Consider the following 24,366-nt stretch of genomic DNA (forward strand, 5'->3'; position numbering starts at 1 on the left):
ATCTTTCCTATAATAAGGTGACCAGAATTGAGCACAATATTCCAGTTGTAGTCTAACCATGGTTTTATACAGCTGCAGCATAACCTCACGGCTCTTAAACTCAATCCCCCGCTACTGAAAGCCAACACACTATATGGCTTCTTAACAACCCTATCAACAGTGAGGGGTCTATGGACATGGATCCCAAGATCCCTCTCTTCCTCCACACTGCCAAGAAATCTGCCTTTAACCCTATAATGTGCATTCAAATTTGACATTCCAAAATGAATCCCTTCACCCTTTTCCAGGTTGAACTCCATCTGCCACTTATCAGCCCAGCTCTGCATCCTGTCAATGTCCCGTTGCAATGTACACAGCCCTCCACACTATCCACAACTCCACCAACCTTCGTGTCATCTTCAAACTTACTCACTCACCCGTCTACTTCCTCATCCAAGTTACTTATAAAAATCACAAAGAGCAGAGTTCCCAGAACAGATCCCTGCGCAACATCACTATTTACTGAGCTCCAGGCTGAATACTTTCCATCTACTACCACCCTCTATTCTCTATGGGCAGCCAATTCTGTATCCAGTCAGCCAAATTTCCCTGTATCCATGCCTCCTTATTTTCAGAATGAGCCTACCATGGGGAACCTTATCAAATACTTTGCTAAAATCCATTAACACCACATCCACTGCTCTATCTTCATCAATATAGTTTGTCACATCCTCAAAGAAATCAGTTAGGCTTGTGAGGCATGAGAGTAGCCATGTTGACTATCTCTAATCAAGCTATGCTTTTCCAAATAATCATAAATCCTCTCTCTCAGAATCCTCTCCAATAATTTGCCCACCGATGACAAAAGACTGACTGATCTGTAATTCCCAGAGTTATCCCTATTCCCTTTCTTGAGCAAGGGAATAACATTTGCCACCCTCCAATTATCTGGTACTATCCTAGTGGACAGGGAGGACACAAAGATCATCGCCAAAAGTGCAGAAATCTCTCCCCTCCCTTCCCATAGTAACCCTGGGTATATCCCGTTTGGCCCAGGGGACTTAACTATCCATGTTTTTCAAAATTTGCAGCACATTCCCCTTCTTAACATCAACCTATTTGAGCATATCAGTCTGTTTCACGCTGTCTTCACAAACAATAATGGCCCTCTCACTCTGAATACTGAAGCGAAGTATTCATTAAGGACATGCCCTACCTCCTCTAATTCCAGGCACAAGTTCCCTCTGCTATCTCTGATCAGTCCTACCCTCACTCTGGCCATCCTCTTGATCCTCTTGTTCCTCATGTAAGTGTAGAACACCTTGGGGTTTCCCATCAGTGTATTCATGACAGAAGTTGATAGCTTTCTAGACACCAAGTGTTATGGGATTGTGTGGGGAAAATGGTGCTGAGGTAGAAAAATCACATGAGAGAGGCTGAATTGCCCACACCCTGTCATGTTGCTTGTAAATGGAAGAGAAGAGGTGAAAGACAAAGGGCGAGGGGGTTGAAAACTATTAGAGGAAAGGGAGTAGTGAAGAGCGAAATGGGAAATGAAAGGATGGAGAGCAATACAGCAGAGAAGAGAGGACAATGTTAAAAACAGAAACGTAGGGAGGCATCAAAAGAGGCAAGAAAGATTGAGAAAATGAACACAAAGGCTCAGGAACCAGACAGAAGACAGTGAGGTTCTCTTACCTTGAACAAACAAGGAATTTCACCATGACAGAGAGTTACAACAAGAACCCTCTGTCATGAAGGTCCAACATGCTGCAATAAAGCAGGAATTTTGTCCCAATGGAGCAGCGACTCTGACCAGAGACAATGAGTCCCTACTTAACATTGACTGACTTAATGTTATTTTGCCTAAAGACCATAAGACATAGGAGTGGAAGTAAAGCCATTCGGCCCATCGAAACCACTCCGCCATTCAATCATGGCTGATGGGTATTTCAACTCCACTTACCCGCATTCTCCCCGTAGCCCTTAATTCCTTGTGATATCAAGAATTTATCAATTTTTGCCTTGAAGACATTTAGCATCCCAGCCTCCACTGCACTCTGCAACAATGAATTCCACAGGCCCACCACTCCCTGGCTGAAGAAATGTCTCCGCATTTCTGTTCTGAAAATGTAGGCAATATAGTACTGTCAAGATAGTGTCTTCTTTCACATTGTTACTTGTTCTATGGCCAATGATGCACCTGTCGCCTTTCCTACACTGCTTCTGCTCCCGCTGCCTAGTGCTGAAGTTCCTGTTCCTCCATTACTCCCAGCTCCATTGCAACCACTGGGGATTTCAGCTGCCCTCCCACTCCACCATGCCTGCTAGACCGGCACCCACTCCTGCCCTTACCCTCACACTCCACCTCCCAGCTCCAGGTCACACCCTATGCTTTTGCTGGTTGGTATAAATAATCCTGATATTTCAGCTCCAACTTGCACAAATCAACTTCTGCACTGGCTAGAGCTGCTCAATTCATAGTACTGCATTGTCCTTTCAAACATTTCACTCTGTATTGTACTTTATAACTTATGTCATTTATAATTGGTTTTATTTTGAAAGTTATTTCAACTAGGAATGCACAGTCCTGCTACAGTGTGATACAATAATTCAACTTATACCATTGTGTTCCTGGTGAGACATGTCTGAAGGAACTTTACTTTGGCTTTAACATTGATTTTTATGGAAATCTATGGTTCACTTAAAAGTTGTTGTTCATTTAAAGGGATGCAACCAAAATTTTCTGTTGTTCTATTGTCCACTAGAGCTCTAGAGCATTTATCTTATTGGGTCACAACACATATTGACCACTTTGTCTAAGCATCCATTTTTTTTTGTAGATATTTTTATTGAAATTTAACATTTTTGCAAATTTACAAAAATAAACAAAACTCTCAAATACAAACATTGATGTACAATTAAATCATATATACAATAGTCATAATTTAACAAAGAAAAGAGAAAGAAAGAAAACAAAAAGAGAAAAAAAGAAACAAAAAAAGAAAGAAAAAAAACTCAACTTTCTACTAATCTAACCTATAACTAACCAGAGTGTATACCTAAGTCTCTTACATGCTCGGAATGTATAAACATCAAATATAATAAACCCGTATTCGCGCAGGATTCCTCTCCCAAGGGGCCCCGGAGCAGCCCGGTCCGAAATCTTCACTAAATAAAAGCCCTTGTTAGGATAGCCGAAATATCTGCATTTATATAATTCAAAAAGGGCTGCCATATTTTATAAAATAATTCAGTCTTTCGGTGCACCATATTTGTGAGGAAGTCAAGGGGGATATATTCCATAATTAATCTGTGCCAATTTGAAAGTCCGGGGGGCCCTCAGCCACCCAGTTCACCAAAATATTTTTCCTTGCACAGAAAGAGAGAATAGAAAATAGTCTCTTCCCATGCATATCCAGAGATGAGAGGTTCGAAAAGCCCAAAAGGAGAGATACAGGGTCCACCCTAATTTCCGTTCCTAAAATTTCTGTCAGGGTATTTGCCACTTTAGTCCAGTATCTGCGGATTTTCTGACAAGTCCACAGACAATGTGCAAGAGTACCCACCTCTATTTTGCATTTGGGACACATTGGAGATGCTCCTGCCTTAAATTTTGCCAGTCGAGCCGGAGCTATATGGGCCCTATGAAGTATCTTTAGTTGGATAGCCTGAGTTCTGTTACAGATAGCAATTCTTCTAGCATTTTCCCAAATGTCATTCCACATATCCTCAGAGATTTCTAGCCCCAAGTCCTGCTCCCATGTTTTAAGCAGGTCATCCATGTCTCCTGAGACTCCATCATGTAGCAAATGGTATATAGTACTAATGGAGGATGCCCCCGCTGGTCGTAAGACATTACGTTCTCTGTCTGATTTATAAAGACTATCTATTAATGTAGTCTTCCTCTGTATATAATCTCGAACTTGGAAGTATCGAAAGAGATCCCCATTAGGTATTCCGAATTTCAGACGCAGCTGCTCAAAGGACATCAGGATCCCATCTTTAAATAGGTCCCCTAAGCATGAGATGCCCCTGGATCTCCAGAGTTTAAAGGTGGCATCTGTAATCCTCGGTTGGAATCCCCATGCGCCTACTATTGGTGCATGGGGGGATGTTTTATGTGAGTTACCCTCATTTTGCCGCATTATATTCCAGGCCTTAATTGTGTTTAATATTATGGGATTTTTACAGTGGTCTGTAATGATTTTCCTCTTATCTGAAAATAAAAGGTTAATAAGTGGGTATTTTACTTGGGAGGCTTCGATATCCAGCCAAATTGATTGTGGATCAGATGAAACCCAATCAGCTATGTAACTTAGTAGGGAGCTTAACTGATATTTCCTAAAGTCTGGGAAGTCCAGTCCTCCCCTTGCCTGTGGAAGCTGTAGCTTCTTCAGCTTAATAAGGGGCCGTCTATGGTTCCAAATAAAGGAGCCCAACCAGCCATATAATTTACGTAGGGCTAGCCTTGGCAGCATCAGCGGGAGCATTCTCATAGGATATAAGAGACGGGGCAGAACATTCATTTTAGTTAATGCTATTCTCCCTAGCCAGGAAGTCGGAAGGTCTCTCCATCGCTGGAGGTCCTGCCTTATCCTTTCCATTAATTGTACAAAATTAGCCCTATACAGCTGATCAAATACTGGCGTGATAAAAATACCTAAATATAAGAAGCCCTCCGGGACCAATGGAAGGGAAAAGGGGATCCGTCCATTAAGTGGGGTATCATAGCCAGACCACCCATTGGCATGGCTTCCGATTTTGAAAAATTAATTTTATAGCCTGAGAATGCACTAAATGTATTAATAACTTGAATTAGACGAGGCACTGACATTAAAGGATTACTGAGGAATAAGAGAACGTCATCTGCATAGAGGGTAATTTTGTGTTTACCTGTACCAATCCTCGGGGCCGTTGTATTAGGATCAGTCCGGATGGCTTCTGCTAATGGTTCGATTATCAGTGTAAACAACAATGGTGAGAGAGAACATCCTTGACGGCAGCCCCTACCCACACTGAAGCCATCCGACCTTAACCCATTAGTAATAACAGCTGCTTTGGGGTCATTATACAATGTTGAAACCCATTTGGTAAACACCTGTCCAACGCCAAACCTTTCCAATGTGTAAAATAAATATGACCATTCAACCCTATCAAATGCCTTTTCCGCATCCAATGAAATTACTACTCCTGGTATCTTTCCCTGATGACAGGCTTGGATCATATTCAAGACCCTTCTGATATTATTGGATGATCTGCGGCCCTTAATAAATCCCGTCTGGTCCTCCTTTATAATATATGGCAGTACCCTTTCTAGTCTTAGTGCTAACTTTTTTGAGAGAATTTTAAAGTCTACATTTAGTAAGGATATTGGTCTGTAAGATGCACAATCTTCTGGGTCTTTTCCTTTTTTGAGGATAAGAGAAATATTTGCTTCTTTCAGCGTGGGCGGGAGACAGACCTGACTATGCGCAAAATTATACATATCCATAAGTGGGTCAACCAATATTCCTGTAAATTCTTTATAGAATTCAGCTTGAAAACCATCCGGGCCCGGTGCTTTTCCGCTCTGAAGTTGCCTAATTGCCTCAAGTATTTCTTGGACTGTTAAAGGGGTATTTAGGGCCGACACCTGTTCCGGAGTCAGGCCCGGGAAGGTCAAATTTTTTAAAAATGACTGCATCCTCCTAATCCTATCTTCACAATCCTGCGATCTATATAGTTCAGAATAAAATTCTTTAAAGGTCGCATTGATCTTTTTATGATCATGAGTCAGGGTACCTGTACTTTCCTTGATGGTCGGAATAGTTTGAGGGGCTTTCTTTTTCTTTGCAAGAAATGCTAAGTATCTACCCGGTTTGTCGCCATATTCATATAATCTTTGTTTCGCAAATAATATTTCCCTTTTAACCGTTTGAGTAAGCGCGGTGTTTAAAGCTGTCCTAAGAGCTGTAATCCTCTGCAATTTTGTGATAGAAGGTCTATCAGCGTATGCTGTTTCGGCTGCTTTTAGGCGAGCTTCGAGCAGACGCTGTTGCTCTCCCTTCATTTTCCTCTGGGTCGCTGAATAGATTAGATTAGATTAGATTAGACTTACAGTGTGGAAACAGGCCCTTCGGCCCAACAAGTCCACACCGACCCGCCGAAGCGCAACCCACCCATACCCCTACATATACCCCTTACCTAACACTACGGGCAATTTAGCACGGCCAATTCACCTGACCCGCACATCTTTGGACTGTGGGAGGAAACCGGAGCACCCGGAGGAAACCCACGCAGACACGGGGAGAATGTGCAAACTCCACACAGTCAGTCGCCTGAGGCGGGAATTGAACCCAGGTCCCTGGCGCTGTGAGGCAGCAGTGCTAACCACTCAAACCTCGTGCATAAGCTTTGATGGTCTCCCACATCATTGACGGATTGCTAGCCGTACCAGTATTAATTTCTAAAAAAGTTTTAAGTTCTTGGGAGAAGTACTTTAAAAATTTGCCATCTTTTATCAGGAAGGGGTCCATACGCCAATGCCGAGCGGATGTCCCATTGTTCTTTACCTTAGTTTCCATGTATACAGTGGCATGGTCAGAGATTGCTATAGTACCTATTTTACAGGTTGCTATAGAATTTAGAAACATCGATGGGGCAAAAAACATATCAATTCTTGTGTGACATTTATGTGGATTAGAGTAGAAAGAAAAATCTCTACCCTGTGGATGGAGACATCTCCATACATCTACCAATCCTAATTCTTTATTCAGGTCCGCCAGTTGTCTAGATCTGGGAGATACTCCAGCGGCACTCTTGGGAATCCTGTCTATTTCCGGATCCATAATACAATTAAAGTCTCCCCCTATAATTGTATGACGGGCACCAAAGGCCATCAGTTTTGAAAAAGCTTCCGTTATGAATTTAAAGGGGTGTGCCGGGGGGCAGTACACATTTAAGATCCCATATTCCTCACCATTTATGAGGGCTTTAATCAAAATATATCGTCCAGATTCGTCTTTTATCTGATTTAGAATTTTCAAAGGGAAGTTCTTCCGGACAAGGATAACGACTCCCCTGCTTTTTGAATTAAAAGAGGAAAAAAAAGGCCTGATCAAATCCACCCTGTCGTAATTTTAAGTGTTCTTTATCCGACAGGTGTGTCTCCTGTAGGAGAGCTATATCAACTCTCTCCTTCTTAAGATTTGATAATATTTTCTTCCTTTTAACTGGCGAATTACTCCCCCGGCATTCCAGGTGCTCCACTTAAACGACTGTTCAGCCATAATCATCTGGACAGACCCGAGACCCCTCGGGAGGGGAAACCCTATCTAGAACATCCCGAGCATGGAGCATACAAGATTTACAAAAGTAAAGACTCTCTGATACACTCAAAACAATACAACAAAAAACTCTTTCTAAGTATAAAAGATATAAAACATTCCGAATTGGAGACTTTCTCCCTTGTTCCCAGGGAGCGTCACTTCCTCTCCCACAGTCCATCTTACCCTCTTCCAACCAGTGCCCCACCCTTGACCCAGGTGTTCCTCAATAAAATGAGGAGAATTCAAATATAATATAAAGCTAGAGTTAACAGTGAATACCCCACCCCCACCCACACCCACATCTAAATATATTTGGGAATATTAATACCATATATAACTATAAGATTACAATCTCAACATGTAATACTTAAATATAATACCACAAAATAACAGGGGAAAGAAAAACAATCCCGCTCCTAAAAACAGAAGTAAAATAGAATAAGGTAACCACCTCTCCCCATCAACATTAACCAAACGCCCCAACATATATATATACATACACACATAGGGGAAAAGATAAGAAAAGATGAAGGGATGTAAACCAAAATAATGGGAAAGGCAGACCAGCGTCCACAATCTCTTACAGTTTATTTAAGAGAGTCCAAGAATTCCTTAGCCTTCTCCGGTGATCCGAAGTTATATATGGATCCTTCGTGGCTAAGGCGTAGCGTCGCTGGATATCGTAAGGAGTACTGGATATTTAAGTCCCTTAAACGCTTCTTCGCCTCATCGAATGCCTTCCTCTTTCGGACCAAAGCTGGTGAGAAGTCCTGGAACAGCATGATCCTGGATCCTTTGTGGGTCATAGCTTGGGATCTTTTCCCAGATTTCTTGAGGCTTCCAGGAGCATCTGCCTCTCCCTATAGCTCTGCAGCTGGAACAGGACCGGGCGTGGGCGCTGGGTTGAGCCGGGCCCACGTACTGTGACCCGGTAGGCCCATTCTACCCTTACCTGGCCTGATCTATTATGCAGATTTAAAAGTTGTGGCAACCAATGCTCTAAGAATGCTGTTAGCTGACCTCCCTCTTCCTGCTCGGGCAGGCCCAACAACCGAATATTTTTTCTACGACATCGAGTTTCAAGGTCATCAATGTGGTTTTCTAGGTTCTGGACTCGATTCTCGAGAAAACGGATGTGGTCGGCTGCCGATTTTATCGCAGTCTCTGAGGCTGCGGCCTTCGACTCCACCTCTCTGACTCGGCACTCCAGTTCCTGAATGTCTCTGCCCTGCTTCTGCAGCTCAGCTGATTGAGTCTCGGCAGAGCAGAGAAGCACTTCGATAAAAGCATCAATCTTCGCCTCCCACCTGGCAAACATCTCCTCAAAGCTCATCTTCATTGGTAAATCTCCTGAAGTAGCTGAAGACACCTTTGTTGCAGATGAAGAGGGAGAGGGTGGGGGAGGGGTCCCTGCTTTCTTAGAGCCGCCTGTTCCCTTCCCTTTACTCATTTTCCAGCTAGTATTAGACTATTTAAATGTACTAATAGGTAACTATTTAAGGTTAACAACTATTATAAATGGTTTAGTGAGTGTGGTGGGGGTGGATAGCCCACTTTGCCCAAGTTTTGGGTAGAGCACTGTGGACTCTGTCTTGCTGGGTCGCCGCCATCTTGGATCCCCCCCAGCATCCATTCTTAGATAGTGCACACGTTCCACTGCGTAGCAGTACTAGAGGGAATAAATATTGATGTTATTGGCTAAGGTATTGATTAAGTGGACTACTTTGTCCTAAATGGTGTCAAAGTTCTAAATTTGTTAGAGCTGCACTCATCTGTCAAGTGGAGTGTATTCCATCACAAACCCAACTCGTGCATTTTAAGTGTTGGAAAGTTTCTGACAAGTCAGGAGGTGACTTATTTGAACAAAGAACATTACAGCACAGAAACAGGCCCTCTGGCCCTTCAAGCCTGTGCCAACCCATATCCTCATTTTAAATCTGCTGCCTATTTTCTAATGATCTGTATCCCTTTGCTCCCTACGTCTCTATGGAAAAAGTGAGGACTGCAGATGCTGGAGATCAGAGCTGAAAATGTGTTGCTGGAAAAGCGCAGCAGGTCAGGCAGCATCCAAGGAGCAGGAGAATCGACGTTTCAGGCATGAGCCCTTCCTCATGCCCGAAACGTCGATTCTCCTGCTCCTTGGATGCTGCCTGACCTGCTGCGCTTTTCCAGCTCCTTATGTCTCTATGCCTGTCTAAAAGGCAGATCTAGGCTTCCCACCTCTGAGGTGATTCTGTAGGCACTGCATTCGCACGACTGACCCAGGTATGTTTCTGGTCAATGATGTCCTCCAAGTTCCGAGATCTTCATTGCCTGGCAATTACATTTTTTATCACTTAGCAGCCCAAGTTTGATTCAAAAACAAACTTAACAGCAGCTCTTTCGATATTGCGTTTCATGGTAACAGGTTTGGCGTGACCTCTATGTCAATCATTCTGTTTTATTCCAACTTTACTCTCTCTTCAGCTTATTTTCAGAGAACTGTAGACAATGGCTTTCTGGGTTTTGATTAAATACAAAGTGCTCATTTATTACAGAATGAACCAAGCTCCAACTATCGGCTTTGAAGCAGACGTGGGCAGCCGCACAACGCACCACTTCATGTACCCAGAGAGTGCAAAAAATCTCGCACCAAATGTCAGCTTTGTTTTGGTTCCCTTTAAAACCTTGGACCTCCTGTGGATCACCAGCGCCTTGTCAATGGGGGAGATCAGATTGTAAGTACAGCTCAAAGCTACCTGACTTCCTTTTCCCTCCACATACTTATACTCACTGTAGGAAAGATGTTGTGAAACTTGAAAGGGTTCAGAAAAGATTTACAAGGATGTTGCCAGGGGTTGGAGGGTTTGAGCTATAGGGAGAGGCTGAATAGGCTGGGGCTGTTTTCCCATGAGCATCAGAGGCTGAAGGATGACCTTGAAGAGATTTATAAAACCATGAGGGGTATGGTTATGGTGAATAGTTAAGATCTTTTCCCCAGGGTAGGAGAGTTCAAAATTAGAGGGTATAGGTTTAGGGTGAGAGGAGAAAGCTATAAAAGAGACCTGAAGAGCAACTTTTTCATGCAGAGGATGGTGTATATAACGAGCTGCTAAAAGAAATGGTGGAAGCTGGTACAATTACAACATTTAAAGGGTACCTAGATGGGTATATGAATAGGAAGGATTAAGAGGAACATGGTCCAAATGCTGGCAAATGGGACGAGATTAATTTAGGATAGGTTGGCATGGACAGTTGGACCAAAGGTTCTGTTTCCATGCTGTACAACTCTATGACTGCATGACATGTTACTGAACCTAATTGACCTCTTATGATCAAAGATCTCCAAAGCAACTTATACCGCAGCCAACAATGGATGTGGACTATAATGGGGTACATCTCAAATCCTAAGGAAAACATAGCTCCAGTTTGGAGGATGAAGATGTAGAACTAGCACTGTTTATTAACTCTGGTTATCAAGGTTGTGAATGTTAATGGTGATGGTAAAATCTAGGAATAGTGGTGAAAGAGACAATGTAATTCCAGGAGTAATGATATGTGTTTTTGTTTCAGTGGGTATTCAACACATTACAGTTGAGACTATCATCGATCTCCAACTGGATGTTCCCAGTTTAACTACCAATCTGTTAAACCTATTAGTTTTGACTATATTGATGGATTTATTCAGAATTTGTGTGTAGTGGGGGGAGGGCCAACTGATGTTGTCGCCTTGAGCGACAGCTAACTCTGTTCTAACCCTCACTCATTGTGGGTATACATTTCCAACAGTCAAAATGGAACAGCTTAGTTTGAGAGGGCTGTTAACATACTAGCAAATATTCGTTCACCAAGAATTTATTTTTAAGTTACGTGTTTGAACCTTCTTATCTTGATTTAACAGTTTTACAGGGTAGATTGTCCAAACCAGACAGAAACTTCATTAAAATGTTGACCTGGAATTCGCAGCAATGTAATCAGGTTTCTGTGTGTCAAAGAGTACAATGAAAGAGGAAATGATGGAGTAGGTGACTTGTGCCATGTTATAATTTCCAGAACCTTCTGTGTCGCTTCCCTCTCACCTTTGGCTAAAATGGGTAATTCTAATAGATGGAGGCAATGGCAATCCTGAATTAATGCGACTACTCTCTGCCATTTCGAACAAAATAATGAACCCTTAGTGATTTGCCAGCGGCCTGATTTATCGCTCTAAAACTGTCCTCCGTTATACATATTTTCAACGTTCAAATAAATGATTTATAATCAGCCTGAGCCGCAATATTTGAGCCAGCAGCATTGTACCTCTGCAGTGCTCATTGTGTGCTTGAAAGAACAATTTAAAATGTTAATGTTTGCTTTATCCAAAGACATTAGCAACCCTCTCTTTGATTTTTGGTCCATGAGTGAGACGAATGGGCACAGCCCTGAACCAGTTGATCGATGCTGAATTTGCAGCAGCTAGGAAGGTTCTTTCAAGGTGATCAGATCAAAAACACCATACAGTACTCCTTTCTTTAGGAGGTGGAGGTGGGTACTGCAGATGCTGGAGATTAGAGTGGTCCTGGAAAAGCACAGCAGGTCAGGCAGCATCTGAGGAGCAGGAAAATCGACATTTTGGGCAAAAGTCCTTCATCAGGAATGATGAAGGGCTTTTGCCCGAAACATCGATTTTCCTGATCCTCCGATGCTGCCTGACCTGCTGTGCTTTTCCAGGACCACTCTAATCTTGACTCATTTCTTTAGTTGTCATTCCTGTTATAATTGATGGGTTCTGGCAATTGTCAAGTATCAGGAACTCCAATAATAAACAATGTACACTTCTGACCGCTACCTCTTTTGTTTCCAGTAGTCCTGAAGTAGAAACTTAACAGGGACTGGATAAATTATTTACTTTCGTATGGCAGGAATTCTGGGGCAACACAATGGGCTCAGTGGTTAGCACTGCTGCCACACAGCACCAGGGACCTGGGTTCAATTGCAGCCTCAGGCAACTGTCTGTGTGGACAATAGACAATAGGTGCAGGAGTAAGCCATTCTGCCCTTCAAGCCTACACCACCAGGGCTGATCATCTTTAATCAGTATCTTGTTCCTGCCTTATCTCCATAACCCTTGATTCCAATTTCCTTGTGAGCTCTATCCAACTATTTCTTAAATGAATCCAGAGACTGGGCCTCCACTGCCCTCTGGGGCAGAGTATTCCACACAGCCACCACTCTCTGGGTGAAGAAGTTTCTCCTCATCTCTGTCCTAAATGGTCTACCCCGTATTTTTAATCTGTGTCCTCTGGTTAGGCACTCACCCATCAGCGGAAACATGTTTTGTGCCTCCAGTGTCTAATCCTTTCATAATCTTATATGTCTCAATCAGATCCCCTCTCAGTCTTCTAAACTCAAAGGTATACAAGCCCAGTCGCTTCAGTCTTTCAGCATAAGGTAGTCCCGCCATTCCAGGAATTGACCTCGTGAACCTACTCTGCACTCACTCAATAGCCAGAATGTCTTTCCTCAAATTTGGAGACCAGAACTGCACACAGTACTCCAGATGTGGTCTCACCAGGGCCCTGTACAGTTGCAGAAGAACCTCTTTAAGACCATAAGACATAGGAGTGGAAGTAAAGCCATTCGGCCCATCGAGTCCACTCTGCCATTCAATCATGGCTGATGGGCATTTCAACTCCACTTACCAGCATTCTCCCCGTAGCCCTTAATTCCTTGAGACATCAAGAATCTATCAATCTCTGCCTTGAAGAGATTTAGCGTCCCAGCCTCCACTGCACTCCGTGGCAATGAATTCCACAGGCCCACCACTCTCCGGCTGAAGAAATGTCTCCGCATTTCTGTTCTGAATTGACCCCCTCTAATTTTAAGGCTGTGTCCACGGGTCCTAGTCTCCTCGCCTAACGGAAAAAATTTCCTAGCATCCACCCTTTCCAAGCCATGTATTACGTTGTAAGTTTCTATTAAGTCTCCCCTTAATCTTCTGAACTCCAATGAATACAATCCCAGGATCCTCAGCCGTTCCTCATATGTTAGACCAACCATTCCAGGGATCATCCGTGTGAATCTCCGCTGGACACGTTCCAGTGCCAATATGTCCTTCCTGAGGTGTGGGGACCAAAACTGGACACAGTACTCCAAATGGGGCCTATCCAGAGCTTTATAAAGTCTCAGTAGCACAACAGTGCTTTTATATTCCAACCCTCTTGAGATAAGTGACAACATTGCATTCGCTTTCTTAATCACGGACTCAACCTGCATGTTTACCTTTAGAGAATCCTCGACTAGCACTCCCAGATCCCTTTGTACTTTGGGTTTATGAATTTTCTCACTGTTTAGAAAGTAGTCTATGCTTTTATTCTTTTTGCCAAAGTGCAAGACTTCGCATTTGCTCACATTGAATTCCATCAGCCATTTCCTGGACCACTCTCCCAAACTGTCTAGATCCTTCTGTAGCCTCCCCACTTCCTCAGTACTACCTGCCTGTCCACCTAACTTCGTATCATCTGCAAACTTCGCTAGAATGCCCCCAGTCCCCTCATCCAGATCATTAATATATAATGCGAACAGCTGTGGCCCCAATACTGAACCCTGCGGGACACCGCTTGTCACCAGCTGCCATTCCGAAAAAGAACCTTTTATCCCAACTCTCTGCCTTCTGTCAGATAGCCAATCCTCAATCTATGCCAGTAGCTCACCTCAAACACCATGGGCCCTCACCTTACTCAGCAGCCTCCCATGTGGCACCTTATCAAAGGCCTTTTGGAAGTCTAGATAGACCACATCCATTGGGTTTCCCTGGTCTAACCTACTTGTCACCTCTTCAAAGAATTCCAACAGGTTTGTCAGGCATGACCTCCCCTTACTAAATCCATGTTGACTTGTTCTAATCAGACTCTGCTCTTCCAAGAATTTAGAAACCTCATCCTTAATGATGGATTCTAGAATTTTACCAACAACCGAGGTTAGGCTAATTGGCCTATAATTTTCCATCTTTTGTCTTGATCCTTTCTTGAACAAGGGAGTTACAACAGCGATCTTCCAATCATCCGGGACTTTCCCTGACTCCAGTGACTCTTGAAAGATCTCAACCAACGCCTCCACTATTTCCTCAGCCACCTCTCTCAGAACTCTAGGATGTATCCCATCGGGGCCAGGAGATTTATCAATTTTAAGACCTTTTAGCTTTTCTAGCACTATCTATTTTATAATGGCAACCATACTTAACTCAGCCCCCTGACTCCCTTTAATTGTTGGGATATTACTTATGTCTTCCACTGTGAAAACTGACGCAAAGTACTTGTTAAGTTCTCCTGCTATTTCCTTATCCCCCATCACTAGGGTTCCTGCATCAGTTTGAAGTAGCCCAATGTCTACTTTTGCCTGTTGTTTGTTTGTTTCTTATGTATTGAAAGAAACTTTTACTATCATTTCTAATATTACTGGCTAGCCTACCTTCATATTTGATCCTCTCCTTTCTTATTACTCTCTTTGTTATCCTCTGTTTTTTGTAGCCTTCCCAATCTTCTGATTTCCCACTGCTCTTAGCCACTTTATAGGATCTCTCTTTTTCTTTAATACATTTCCTGACTTCCTTTGTCAGCCATGACTGTCTAATCCCTCCCCAGATAATCTTTCTTTTCTTGGGGATGAACCTCTGTGCAGTGTCCTCAATTATACCCACAAACTCCTGCCATTTTTGCTCTACTGTCTTCCCCGCTAGGCTCTGCTTCCAGTCTGTTTTTGTCAGTTCCTCTCTCATGCCCTCATAATTACCTTTATTTAACTATAACACCATTACATCTGATTTTGCCTTCTCTCTTTCAAACTCCAGACTGAACTCTACCATATTATGATCGCTGCTTCCTAAGGGTTCCCTTACCTTAAGATCTTTTATAAAGTCTGGTTCATTACAAAGCACTAGGTCCAGAATAGCCTGCTCCCTTGTGGGCTCCATGACAAACTGTTCCAAAAAGCCATCCTGTAAGCGTTCCATGAATTCTCTTTCTTTGGATCCACTGGCAACATTATTTACCCAGTCCACCTGCATATTGAAGTCTCCCATGATCACTGTGACCTTGCCTTTCTGACATGCTTTCTCTATTTCCCGGTACATGTTGCGTCCCTGGTCCTGACCACTGTTAGGAGGTCTGTACCCAACTCCAATTATGGTTTTTTTGCCTTTGTGATTCCTCAATTCCACCCCCACGGACTCCACATCATCTGACACTATGTCATTCAGTGCCATAGATTTAATTTTGTTCTTAACTAACAAGGCAACCCCACCCCCTCTGCCCACCTCCCTGTCTTTTTGATAAGTTGAAAATCCTTGGAGGTTTAACTGCCAGTCCTGACCCCCCTGTAACCACATCTCTGTGACGCCTACCACATCATAATCATTCACTATGATCTGTGCCATTAGTTCATCTGCTTTGTTATGAATGCTACGAGCATTCAGGTAAAGTGTCTTAATGCTAACTTTATCATTAAAGATATTGGAAGTCATAAGCTGTCCGAAGTTATCCTTCCTTTTTGCTGCATTCCCAGTCTGCCTCGAGTTTAGATCTTTGCTTCTATACTCAATCCCCCTTGTTATGAAGGCCAGCATGCTATTAGCCTTCTTCACTACCTACTGTACCTGCATGCTTACCTTCATTGACTGGTGTACAAGAACACCCAGATCTCTTTGTACTGCCCCTTTACCTAAATTGATTCCATTTAGGTAGTAATCTGCCTTCCTGTTCTTGCCATCAAAGTGGATAACCATACATTTATCCACATTAAACTGCATCTGCCATGCATCTGACCACTCACCTAACCTGTAATCTCCTAACATCCTCCTCACATTTCACCCTGCCACCCAGCTTAGTATCATCAGCAAATTTGCTAATATTACTAATACCACCTTCTATATCATTAATATATATTGTAAAAAGCTGCGGTCCCAGCGCTGATCCCTGCGGTACCCCACTGGTCACTGCCTGCCATTCCGAAATGGAGCCGTTTATCACTACTCTTTGTTCCCTGTCAGCCAACCAACTTTCAATCCAAGTTAGTACTTTGCCCCCAATACCATGTGCCCTAATTTTGCTCACTAACCTCCTATGTGGGACATTATCAAAAGCTTTCTGAAAGTCCAGGTACACTACATCTACTGGATCTCCCTCATCCATCTTCAGAGTTACATCCTCAAAAAATTCCAGAAGATTAGTCAAGCATGATTTCCCCTTCATAAATCCATGCTGACTCTGACCTATCCTGTTACTACTATCCAGATGTGTCATAATTTCATCCTTTATAATAGACTCCAGCATCTTTCCCACCACTGAGGTCAAACTAACTGGTCTATAATTTCCTGCTTTCTCTCTCCTGCCTTTCTTAAAAAGTGGTACAACATTAGCCACCCTCCAATCCGCAGGAACTGATCCCAAATCTATTGAACTCTGGTATATAACCACCAACGCATCCACGATTTCTCGAGCCACCTCCTTCAGTACCCTGGGATGTAGACCATCAGGCCCCGGGGACTTATCAACCTTCAGACCTAACAGTCTCTCCAACACCAATTCCTGGTAAATATAAGTTCCCTTAAGTTCAGGTCCTTCAGCCACTGATACCTCAGGGAGATTGCTTGTGTCTTCCCCAGTGAACACAGATCTGAAGTACCAATTCAATTCTTCTGCCATTTCTTTGTTCCCCGTAATATATTCCCCTGTTTCTGTCTACAAGGGCCCAATTTTAGTCTTAACCATTTTTTTGCCTTTCACACACCTAAAAAAGTTTTTACTATCCTCGTTTATATTTTTGGCCAGTTTACCTTCGTACCTCATTTTTTTCTCTGCGTATTTCGTTTTTAGTAATCCTCTGTTGTTCTTTAAAAGCTTCCCAGTCCTCCGTTTTCCCACTTATCTTTGCTATGTTATACTTTTTCTCTTTTAACTTTATATGTTTCTTAACTTCCCTCGTCAGCCACGGCCACCCATGCCCCCTCCTAGGATCTTTCTTCCTTTTTGGAATGAACTGATCCTGTATCTTCTGCATTATACACAGAAATATCTGCCATTGTTCCTCCACTGTCATCCCTACTAAGGTATTGCACCATTGAACTTTGGCCAGCTCCTCCCTCATAGCTCCATAGTTCCCTTTATTCATCAGAAATATTGTCACTTCCGATTGTACCCTCTCCCTCTCAAATTGCAGATTGAAGCTTATTGTATTATGGTCACTACTTCCCAATGGCTCCTTCACTTCGAGGTCCCTGATCAATTCTGGTTTGTTGCACAATACCAGATCCAGAATTGCCTTCTCCCTGGTAGGCTCCAGCATCAGCTGTTCTAAGAATCCATCTCGGAGGCACTCCACAAAGTCTCTTTCTTGAGGTCCAACACCATCCTGATTCTCCCAGTCTACCTGCATGTTGAAATCCCCCATAACAACTGTAGTAACATCTTTGCGACAGGCCAATTTCAGCTCCTGATTCAACTGACATCCGACATCCAGACTACTGTTTGGGGGCCTGTAGATAACTCCCAAGAGGGTCTTTTTACCCTTAGAATTTCTCAGCTCTATCCATACTGACTCTACATCCCCTGATTCTGGGTCACCCCGTGCAAGGGACTGAATATCATCCCTTACCAACATGGCCACCCCACCTCCTCTGCCCGTCAGTCTGTCTTTACGATAGCACGTGTAGCCTTGAATATTCATTTCCCAGGCCCTGTCCACTTGAAGCCAAGTCTCCGTTAACCCCACATTATCGTATCTGCCAATTTCCAAAAGAGCCTCAAGCTCATCCATCTTATTTCTAATGCATCGTGCATTCATATATAGTATTTTTAATTTGTTACTGCCCTCACCCTTCCCATCAACTTCTATTTCACTAAACCTTACAGCATGATCCCTTTCTGAGTTTTCTGCTTCATTGATACAGTTGTCTTTCTTAACTTCCCTTGTTCTAACTTTCCCTTCAATTTCCTTCTTAAACATCCAGTTTGTCCCCTCCCCCCACTACTTAGTTTAAACATAGCTGTGTTGCAGTAGCAAACCTGCCTGCCAGAATGCTGGTCCCCATCTATTAAGATGCAAACCATCTCTCTTGTATAATTTATGTTTACCACAAAACATACCCCAGTGATCCAAGAATTTAAATCCTTGCTTCCTGCACCAGTTCCCCAGCCACAGGTTCAAGTCCATTATCTCCCTGTTTCTGGCCTCACCAGCCGAGGAACTAGAAGCAAACCGGAGATAGCCATCTTGGACGTCCTGCTTTTCAGCCTTCTTCCTAGTTCTCTGAAGTCCCCGGTAATATGTTCCTCCTCTCCTTCCTGACATCATTTGTTCCGACATGTACCACCACCTCTGGCTCTTCACCTTCGTCCTGTACATTCTCCCTGTATCTGTGTGGGTTTCCTCCAGGTGCTCTGGTTTCGTCCCACAGTCCAAAGATGTCCCGGTTAGGTGGATTGGCCATGCTAAATTGTGCATAGTATTCAGGGATGTGAAGTTTAGTGGGTTTGCCTGGGGAAATGTAGGGTTTTGGGGATAGGCCGGGGGAGGGGGTGCTCTTCAGAGGGTCAGTGTGGATGCGATGGGCCAACTAACGTGCTTCCATATTCTAAGGATTCTATGATCTGCATTCTGATGGAGCATCCATGGATTTGCTGGTTGTCTCCCTTCATTTAGGTGGGCTTCCCTGGATCTCGGTTTCCATTCAGTTTTATTATGGCATTACTAACATGAAACAATTCCCAACATCAGACTCCTCTTCAGGAAACCTTCTGTCCTGAAAGGCTGTCCACCCATTATGGGAGGACACAGACCTTAAATGGTGGTTGTCTGAAAATCATTCGCAAAGATTAGGAGGGCAGGCAAGGGAGAGGTCTTTGGCTACTTCAGCGACATTGCCCCCTAGTGACAGAACTGGACTCCCAGAAGTGGCTGGTGCTCTCAGGTGTGGGTAAGAAGCCCTCAACAGCACAACCTGAAGAAGGAATAGCAGTACATCAGCAAACAGGGCATTGCCAGAGGGCTAGCACTATGGATATGCCAGCAAGGGAGGATAAGATACACTGACCGCTGATGAAGGCGAATGAATGTGTCCGCCGTGCCAACAACCTTCTCGCTCTGTTCAGTGTCACCTCCCACTGATGCGCCTACAAAATTGGCCAATAGTTGATTGGACAGCAGCAGTTCAAGAGGGCAGCTCATTACCACCTTCTCAAGGGCAACTCGGGACTACCAATAAATACTGGGTCAACCAGCGACACTATCATTGAAGAGAGAATAGCATAAGAGTTGAAAAAAAGGGTACACTGAAACACGTTCATTGCTGCCTATCCTTGACCTCTCAACAATCCAGCATTTTCAGTCTCGAAAGTTGCATCTGACCCAGCACACAGAGCCCCTTGAGGGCATGAGTTCTAAATTCCTGTCATCATCCGTGTGCAAAAAAATGTGATTACTTATTTCACCCCTGAATGGCTTTGCTCTAAATTTAAGATTCTGTCCCCTTGTCGGCCTAAATACCCTATCAAATCCTTTTTTATCACTCATACTCCTTGAGGTTTCAATCTCAATGGAATATAGGCCAAGTTTGCACAACCTGTCTTCATAATGTAACCTCTTGGCAAGACTGCACAGCCTTCCCTTGATATAATGACCGAACAATGCAGACATCCAGATGTGATCTGACAAGGTGTTACATAATTGCATCGTCACTTGCTCAATTGGTAAAGATTAGTATTCCATTTGACTCTTTGATCACCCTTAGCTTCCAAATCTCTCTGGACCTCCACAGTTTCCAGCTTCTGACCACTGCAAAAATACTCCTGCTTGCCTATTTTGTGTCCAAAGTGGACAGCCTCACGCTTTGCCACATTAGAAGCCCTGACCTGCTTATTTTTGCTTCTTAAACATCCAGTTTGTCCCCTCCCCCCACTACCTTCTAAAATGCCCACGTGACTGGTGTGTGACTTTGCCTGCAGTGTTTTTGACGTTTCTCACCGGATTGGGTTCACAAAGCATCTTGCAAGCCATGCTGCCTAGCACCATGAGTGTGGCTGCAAGGGTGGGCCAGTTAGAACGATACAGCAACCCTGATCCTGATTTAATTTAAATCCCAAATAATCTAAATATCGCCAACAAATGTAAAGTAACAGAAAATCACATCAAAGGCATATTCTGTTGTTACAACTTCTTAATAGTTTCTTTCAATCATTCTTGAATTCATGTTACCTCCTGAGCTGAAGCCATTATAAGTTTTTCAAACCCATCCTAGTATTTATAATGGCTACAGTTGTCATAACAAAACCTTCCAGATACATTGCCTGAAACTGATGGAACTGATCCTATGTGAAAGCAGACAGGTTGTCAGTCAGTAAATGGGAGCAAGTGTAGAGATTGTTTCCAACCTTTGTTCCAATCAAGTTGGTCAGATTGGCGCTTGTACCAACTAGACCTGTGTGTTGATTTAAATCACAACAGCATGGTGGCTCAGTGGTTAGCACTACTGTCTCACAGCGCCAGGAACCTGTGTTTGAATCCAGCCTCAGGCGACTATCTGTGTGGAGAATGCATGTTCTCCCCCGTGTTTGCGTGGGTTTCCTCCAGGTGTTCCAGTTTCCTCCCACAGTCCAAAGATGTGTGGGTTAGGTGAACTGGCCATGCTGAGTTTCTGGAACAAGAGTCCAGTGATAATAACATTAGACCATTGCCTCCCCAAAAAGTACTATGATATATATCAACAATTAAACAGTGCTGGTCAAATAACAGTCAATTTACCTGGCAGGACAGATCCCAGGACGAATGAGCCGCATTAAAAACACATCAACATTACAATGTAGCATCTAGTATGGGATGGTTGAAGGACTCAAAAAAATTTACACTTACTTTTCAGAATGTTCACGAATCATCAGATGTCCCCCAGTGGTCACAAGTTCTCTTCTTTCTGGGGTTTACTAAACCCACACCAGCACGTGAAAATAATATGTGGTGACCCTCAGGTTAAACCACCACCAGTCACATCTCTCTAATGAGAAAGCAGCCCTATGGTCTGATAAGACTATGGCGACATTACCTGTTTTAGTATTCATCATTTCTCTACAGAACATATACTGCTGAATGAACATGGAAGTGATATGACTTTGCATGGAGGGTCTGAGGAGCAAGTTGGAGTGAGCAGAAGACAAGAGTTGGTCTGGCGGGTTGAACAGCCATTTGGATTGCGTGGGTGTGGAGTGACATAGGCAAGATCCTTTGATGTTATCAACTAACGGTTCTCAGAGGGACCATTACCTCAGAGGGGCAATGATCCACAAGTCTTGAAGAAGGAGTGGCACTGTGGCTCAGTGGTTAGCACTGTTGCCTGACCATGCCAGGGAGCTGGGTTCAATTCCTGCCTTGGACAACTGCCTGTGTGGAGTTTGCACATTCTCCCCCGTCTGCGTGGGTTTCCTCCGGGTGCTCCGGTTTCCTCCCACAATCCACAGATGTGCAGGTTAGGTGAATTGGCCATGCTAAATTGCCCATAGTGTTCAGGGATGTGTAGGTTAGGTGTATTAGTCTGGGTAAATGTAGAGCATAGGGGAATGAATCTGGTGGGTTACTCTTCGGAGGGTCGAAGTGGACTTGTTGGGCCGAAAGGCCTGTTTCTACACTGTGGGGATTCTATAAGCTGACCCAAACTCCAAAACTATGATCAGTGGGGGTGGGGCAAGGTTGGCTAGGAGATGCCTACTGTTGCACTGGTGCCAGCCAAGTGGGCAATGAGGGTGTAAGTCCACTGGTGAAAAGTGGGGATGCTGAGAGTGGGGGTTGGAAATTCCAGAAATTCCAGAAGCAGATCCCATCCACCATTTCTAAAGGTCTATGGAGTCGCTTTGAATCAGCTGAGTATCTCAGCTCATTCTCAGGGAAATCACTTGGAAACATTGTCAGGAGGAGGGAACAAGAAAGGTTGCCATTTTTGATAACATCACAACTTGAATCTGCTCAGTGATGAAATATTGCAGCCATGTTTGAAAAGCAGGAATGAAAACCTATAGGAAGGCAAGAACTCGGAGTGGGAGTTATCATCTCAGCCTCAACTCCATTTTTCTGTCTGCTCTCCATAACCCTTTAACCCATTACTAATGAAAAATATGTCCATCTCCTCCTTAAATTTATTCAGTATCAGAGAATCCACCGCATTCTGGGTAGTGAATTCCACAGATTCATGAGTCTTTAGGAGAAGTAATTTTTCATCATCTGTTTTAATCTGCCACCCTTTAGCCTAAAACTGTGACCTCTCATTCTAGATTCCTCCAGATGACGAAACATCAGTCTAATTCCTCAACCCCACTTTAGCATCGTGTATACCTCAACTAGATCTCCTCTCATCTTTCTAAACTCTAGCGAGTATGCCTAAACTGCTCAATCTCTCCTCATTAGATTCTGGAATCAACCCAGTGAGTAAAGCACCGATCTGCACTTATTCAACTGGTAAAGCAATGCCCAGTATTTACATGAATCCAGAAGGTGACTGACCCTCATCTAGTGAGTTACCTGAATCAGCCAGGCCTGGAGCTAAAATGTTTTCATAGATCCCGTTCCTGAGGAACATTCCAATTATTTCTGCAAAGTCAGGGCATGCCTTCATTGATCTCAGTTGAAACGTTAATAATCTTTCTTTATTTCCCAGATGGTGGGAGTTCTTCGGCCTTCACTGCCAGTGATCTGTCAGATACAGTATATATTTTTTAAAAACTTATTGTGATTTCTTTAACAGGCACCTCATATTCTACAGCACTCACTGTATAAAAATATTTGGTCTCTCAATTTGAACTGAATGCAGTCTTTTTTTATGAGCACCATCAATCTCAGTATCACTCCAAGAACTTTAATTACATTATACCATAGCATGGCAGCAATCAGCCACCGCTTCCCGTTCCATTACAGTACAATTTATTGTCCCCGTGCTAAAAGGGGATGTGAATAATTTATACAGTTAACTGCGTGCTTTAAAACTGAGTCGAATGATGAAATTGGCAGCACTGGGTCTGAAAAGATCGGAACGACATCTGGTCAAGATAACATTCAGCTCCTCGCAATCACAGCACAACTATTTAAAGCAGAGGGCAAAAGAATGGATCCTCCCCCAAGTCTCTCCTCCCTACCTTTTATCTTAGCCTGCTGGACACACTTTCCTCATTCCTGAAGAAGGGCTCATGCCCAAAACGTCGACTCTCCTGCTCCTTGGATGCTGCCGACCGACTCCCACAGCTACCTAGACTACATCTCCTCCCACCCTGCCCTCTGTAAAAATGTCATCCCATACTCCCAATTCCTTTGTCCCAGGAGGACCAGTTCCAATACCGTACAGCCCAGATGGCCTCCTTCTTCAAAGACCGCCGTTTCCCCCCAGACGTGATCAACAATGCCCTCCACCGCATCTCCTCCACTTCCCACTCCTCCGCCCTTGAGCTACGCCCCTCCAATCGCCACCAGGACAGAACCCCACTGGTCCTCACATACCACCCCACCAACCTCCATATACATAATATCATCCGCCACCTCCAAACGGACCCCACCACCTATCAGCGTTCCGAAAAGACCACTCCCTCCGTGATTCCCTTGTCAGGTCCACACCCCCCACCAATCCAACCTCCACTCCTGGCACCTTCCCCTGCAACCACAAGAAATGCAAAACTTTGTGCCCACACCTCCCCCCTTACTTCCCTCCAAGACATTCCTGAAGAAGGGCTCATGCCCGAAACGTCGATTCTCCTGCTCTTTGGATGCTGCCTGACCTGCTGCGCTTTTCCAGCAACACATTTTCAGCTCTTCCCTCCAAGGCCCCAAGGGATCCTTCCATATCCGCCACAAATTCCCCTGTACTTCCACACACATCATTTACTGCATCCACTGCACCCAATGTTGCCTCCTCCAAATTGGGGAGACAGGCCACCTACTTGCGGAACGTTTCAGAGATCACCTCTGGGACACCCGGACCAACCAACCCAACCACCCCGTGGCTCAACACTTCAACTCCCCCTCGCACTTCACCAAGGACATGCAGGTCATTGGACTCCTCCATCGGCAGACCATAGCAACACGACGGCTGGAGGAA

At 43.9% G+C, this 24,366-nt stretch overlaps 1 protein-coding gene across 3 annotated transcripts in view; it reads left to right on the forward strand.

Annotated features, from left to right (window-relative positions):
• The window catches only part of st3gal2 (ST3 beta-galactoside alpha-2,3-sialyltransferase 2), a 352,750-nt gene that overhangs the window by 303,084 nt on the left and 25,300 nt on the right, over positions 1-24,366 (forward strand). For all 3 annotated transcript variants that reach the window (XM_060838280.1, XM_060838281.1, XM_060838283.1), the window contains one exon: positions 9,827-10,006. In XM_060838280.1, coding sequence (XP_060694263.1) covers positions 9,827-10,006 — 180 coding nt within the window. The remainder of the gene's footprint in view (positions 1-9,826; positions 10,007-24,366) is intronic.

This window comes from Hemiscyllium ocellatum, chromosome 17 (assembly GCF_020745735.1).
Source record: "Hemiscyllium ocellatum isolate sHemOce1 chromosome 17, sHemOce1.pat.X.cur, whole genome shotgun sequence".
NCBI lineage: Eukaryota > Metazoa > Chordata > Chondrichthyes > Orectolobiformes > Hemiscylliidae > Hemiscyllium > Hemiscyllium ocellatum.